At 33.9% G+C, this 5067-nt stretch overlaps 2 protein-coding genes across 8 annotated transcripts in view; one reads left to right on the forward strand and one right to left on the reverse strand.

Moving 5' to 3' along the window:
* LOC106870602 (putative amine oxidase [copper-containing]) overlaps positions 1-1244 on the reverse strand; it is a 148178-nt gene extending 146934 nt beyond the window's left edge. For 2 of the 4 annotated variants that reach the window (XM_052978368.1, XM_052978372.1), the window contains exon 1: positions 148-1244. In XM_052978368.1, coding sequence (XP_052834328.1) covers positions 148-184 — 37 coding nt within the window. In that variant the 5' untranslated portion in view covers positions 185-1244. The remainder of the gene's footprint in view (positions 1-147) is intronic. The other 2 variants (XM_052978373.1, XM_014916731.2) reach the window with 2 other exon arrangements.
* Positions 1-5067, forward strand: part of LOC106869685 (putative amine oxidase [copper-containing]) — a 491890-nt gene that overhangs the window by 400280 nt on the left and 86543 nt on the right. The gene's annotated exons all lie outside the window — the stretch shown is intronic.

A 5067-nucleotide genomic window follows, 5' to 3' on the forward strand; every position in this document is an offset into this window, starting at 1 on the left:
CGACTAAAACTCTTCAAGGCAGTACCCCAACAAGGCAGTACCCCAACAAGGCAGTACCCCAACAAGGCCGTAGTCCAATGACCGAAACAAGTAAAAAAAAAATGCTTTTTTTAATAAATAAAGATAAATAAAGAATCTACCACTCACCTTGTACTACTTCACGATACGGCGAGCGATAAACCATAAGTGGAGGTCAATCTTTACTTGTTTCGTCACTGGATGATGATTTGGGTTGTTATAATCTTCCAACTTTTCTTCCTTAATAACATTTCAATATCAACACTTGTGCGAGAATGGGTGAATCGTTTTATTGTCTCCTTTTCTTTCGTTCTTTTCTTCCTAATTTCCTTCCACTTTCATTTCCTCTTTCTGTGGGTATGGATGTGTTTTTATGTGTTCTTACGTGTGTGAGTGTGTGTGTGTGTACTTTCATAACTACATCTCACCTCATCTATTTATTTATCAATTTTAAAAAATTAGTTTTCGAAAGTTATTCTTCCGTAACTTATTTCATAATGAATTAACAATCCGAACTAATATTAAATAACTTTCAACAAAAATTTTCACTAAATATTTGCATTTACATTTTTATGTAATCCAAGTCATCTTTGTAATTTTATTTCTTGCTGAAATCCCCTCAAAGTTTTTTTTTCCTTTTTTTTTGCTTTTGTTTTCCTTTTTTGGAAGGCGTTTTTCGCTTTTGCTTTTGTTTTTTGTTTTTGTTTTTCTCGTCAATATTTAATAAATAGAGGGAGAACGGGCTTATTTAATAGGAATTATTGAAATATTAAATCTTATTGCCTAAAGACTTCGGCTATTTTCGTTGTTATTGTTGTTGTTACTACTACAACTGCCGTTATGCTTCATTCATCGCCAATAATAAGACAAACCCAGTGTAAAATTTAGATGTCATAACGCTTGCATACACTTTTCGGGAGTATCTTCTACAACATCATGTTTTAGATGATGTAAGAAGATGACACAAAGTATTCTAGTGATTTTTAAACGCAAACGATATTGACGAAAAAACAGACGTCATACTAATGTTTGTACAGAAAAATAAACATGTAAATCAAATGATATACATAGACCAGAATCGCCAAGATAAGAGAGTGATTTGAATAACAGGGTTGGTGAATTTTAATTGAGAGCAATCTCTCTGAGTTTTGATACTAAGTCCGTGTTTGACTGACTATGAATAACGGGACTTCATCAGAGGAGATTTCCAACTCTTGTAGACACCATAATGAATTAATATCCATAGGCAGTTCTGATGAAATATATCTAGTAAATGCCAACTCTAAAATCTTTAATATATTCAATATAAATATATGCATCGTTTCCACCTGATGAGAGGCAGCTTTAGTCACAATTAAGTGAAAGCCACCAGTCAAAGAAAACCATGCTTATTTCTAAGGTTCTATATTGATAGAATTCAGGTAATAATAATAATAATAATAATAATAATAATAATAATAATAATAATAATAATATCATTATTATTATTATTATTATTATTGTTGTTTCAAATTTTGCTACGAGAGTAGCAATTGTTTGAAGGAAGGGGATGAGTCAATTACATCGACCTCAGTGTTCAACAGGTATTTATTTTATCGACCCCGAAAGGATGAAGTCGACTTCAGTGGAATTTGAACTCATAACGTAGCGACGGGCGAAATACCGCTAAGCATTACGTCCAGCATGCTAACGATTCTGCCAGTTCGCTGCTTCGTATATTTTACCCCAGTGTCTCTTTGATGGCATGCATTGCTCTCTCAATCAAAATAGGCTGGCCGTGGACTTTTGCAACTGGAATTGACACGGAAGATTGCCACGGTTGGCCTAAACACTGATCTGAAAAACTCTGATGACTGAATGTTAAAACTTCTCTTAATGCATGAAAACAAGAAAGCATCATACTCAGTAACAAAACAGGCATAGAAATATCTAAGTGAATTCCAAATACAACAAATCCCAGAATTAGACGTACTGGAAACAAGCACAGAAAAAGCTAAAGGTATGAAAACCCTTGCTAAAACTGTTGCTTTAGATATTCTTACTAATAAATGGCAAGTAAAACCTCTCAATGGCAAATACCCAAAGAGAGCTAATAATGCTGATGTTCACAAGGCCCTTACCCATCAATTGTTAGTGTCTTCTGGCTTAAAATCAGAGACAGATAGGTTTATCATAGCAACCTAAGATCAATGCCTACCTACAAGAAGCTACCAGGCCAACATCTTAAAGAACAGCAACAGCTCAATATGTCGGGTGTGTAAACAACAAAATGAAATCATCGAATATGTTGTCTCCAGGTGCAGTTTTCTTGTGTCTACAGAGTATCTCAGCAGGCATGATAGAGCGGCAAAGTATATTCACTTGGTAATTTGCAAACACATGGACCTGCCCCGTGATAGAAACTGGTGGGAATACAAACCAACTCCAGTGCTTGAAAATGATCACACCTCACTCCTTTGGAACTCTACTGTTCAAACTAACAGAAAGATAGATGCAAATATACCAGACATTATGTTGAAAGATCTCAGGCAAAAACATGCCTTCTCATCGATATGACTAACTCAATCGACATAAATACATCTGTCAAGACTTACCTAAAACCGAGCAAGTATAAAGATCTTGAAATAGAAATTGGCAAAATGTGGAACCTTCAGAATAAAACAATACCTGTTGTCATAGGAGCTCTAGGAATGATAGCAAAAGGAGCTGATTGTTACCTATCTCAGACACCGGGAAACCCAAAATGGAAGAAATTCGAAAAATAGTGCTCATAGGAACTGCTCATATCCTAAGAAAAATATTGTCTATATAATCCCCAAAACATTTTAATCAGTAAACAGTATCAAAACACTTAAATGTACATAATAGCAAACACCTTTTACTGTCATCATATCATCACACTATCATCTTACCATCAAATTACTTTTAAAACAAACTTCTAATCTTCTTGTTTTGACAGGCATTCTCTAGAACAATATTCTGTGCAAAACCAAAAGTGTGGCACCATAGTCATAGCACCAATTTGAACTTCTAACTGCTGTCTCTCGAGGTCTCTGGGTGAGACTTGGAGTCAATTTGTACAAATACAAAGAAAAAGCCAAACATATAATAATAACAATAATAATAACAATAATAATAATAATAATAATAATAATAATAATAATAATAATAATAATAATAATAATAATAATAATAATCTCGAAAGTGTGACTTACATTGTTAGTGCTTGTGCAGAAAAAGTACAAGCATAAACACGACAGAGTAACCCAAAACCTCCACGGGCTACTATGCCGTAAATGTGGATATGTTACAGGTCCTTGGTACCAACATACACTGGAAAAGGTAATGGACGAAAAGAAGAAGGCAAAAATCCTCTGGGACTTTGATTTCCATACAAACAAAGTGTTAGAGCACCGAAGGACAAATAAGAGTGCCTAATAATCGACGTAGCAGCGCCAGGAGATAAACATATCATCATGAAAGAAATAGAAAATGTTGATAAATATGGAGACCTGAGAATTGAGATCGCTAAAATGTGGCAGCTAAGAGTCGAATATAAAGGTTATCCCTATTGTAATCGGAGCATTGGGTTCAATATCACCCAATCTGAAAAAACATCTGAAAACCTTAGAGACACCTTACAATCTAGATGTATTGCAAATGTTGGCATTGCTTGAAACTGCACGCATATTGCGTAAAGTACTCTCTGTCTGAGGTCCTTGTTGTGACTTGACAAACAATACAAACCCCCGGTAGACACAATATCTTCAATCAACAACCTCACGATATTGTATACTGTGCGACGTCTATAATAATAATAATAATAATAATAATAATAATAATAATAATAATAATAATAATAATAATAATAATAAATAGCCACAAAACACGAACAAAACAAAAGACAGTTTCAGTCTTTAAGGAAGCTGACAAATACAAAAAAAGAAGTCATAGTACCTAACAACTATGAAGAAAAAGAAGAAACATCAAAAGCTGTAAAACAACTGAAATCCAAACTAAGACTAGAACAACAACGAATCATGATAAAACGATGGCAAGAAAAGCCCCTTCATGGCAAATATTGGGTGAAGCTAAACAGAAAAGTAATAGAAAAAGCAAAACCCTAACAATGACGGAAAAGCTCAGGGCTCAAAGCAGAGACTGAAGGATTTTTAACTGCAGCACAAAATCAAAGCCTTCCCACCAGAAATCACCAAAAACACATAATGTAAAGAAATACAAGTAACTGCAGAATATGTGGCGACGGAGAAGAAACAATAAATCATATTGTCTCTGGCTGCCCAGTCCTGGCTAAGAAGGAATATGTTCACAGGCAGGACAGAATTGGGACCTATATGCACTGGAAGCTATGACAGCACTATGGAATAACAACAGAAAAAAGATAGTACATGCTAGAAAAGGTCACTGAAAGTGAGAAAGCAACCATACTCTGGGATATGCTAATACACACGGATAGAGAAATTAAGGCCAATAGACCAGATATTGTTGTCAAAGATCATGAAGGAAAAAAATGCTTTCTAATTGATGTACCAATACCAGCAGATGACAACGTTTCCCTAAAAGAAATGGAGAAACTTTCAAAATACAAAGACCTGGAAATAGAGGTAACTGAAATGTAGATCATAGTACACGCATTAGTTATGATAAAGAAACATTCAGACGAAAACATAACAAAAACACCAGGATTTGCAGGTATATATAACATACAGAAAATAGCACTAGTAGGCAGCGCACACATCCTACGTAAAACACTTTCAATACAGTGAAAATAAGAGCACCACAACAAACACAGCATATACCCAAGGCACACAGAGCTGCGCTCAGTAGTGATAAAGCACGTGATAAAAATAAGACTACTAAATAATAATAATAATAATAATAATAATAATAATAATAATAATAATAATAATAATAATAAGGGAAGATAATAATAATAATAATAATAATAAGGGAAGATAATAATAACAATAATAATAATAATAACGACATATATTTATATATGTATACATATAATCATGCGTATATACA

Source organism: Octopus bimaculoides, chromosome 2 (assembly GCF_001194135.2).
Source record: "Octopus bimaculoides isolate UCB-OBI-ISO-001 chromosome 2, ASM119413v2, whole genome shotgun sequence".
In the NCBI taxonomy this organism is placed as follows: domain Eukaryota; kingdom Metazoa; phylum Mollusca; class Cephalopoda; order Octopoda; family Octopodidae; genus Octopus; species Octopus bimaculoides.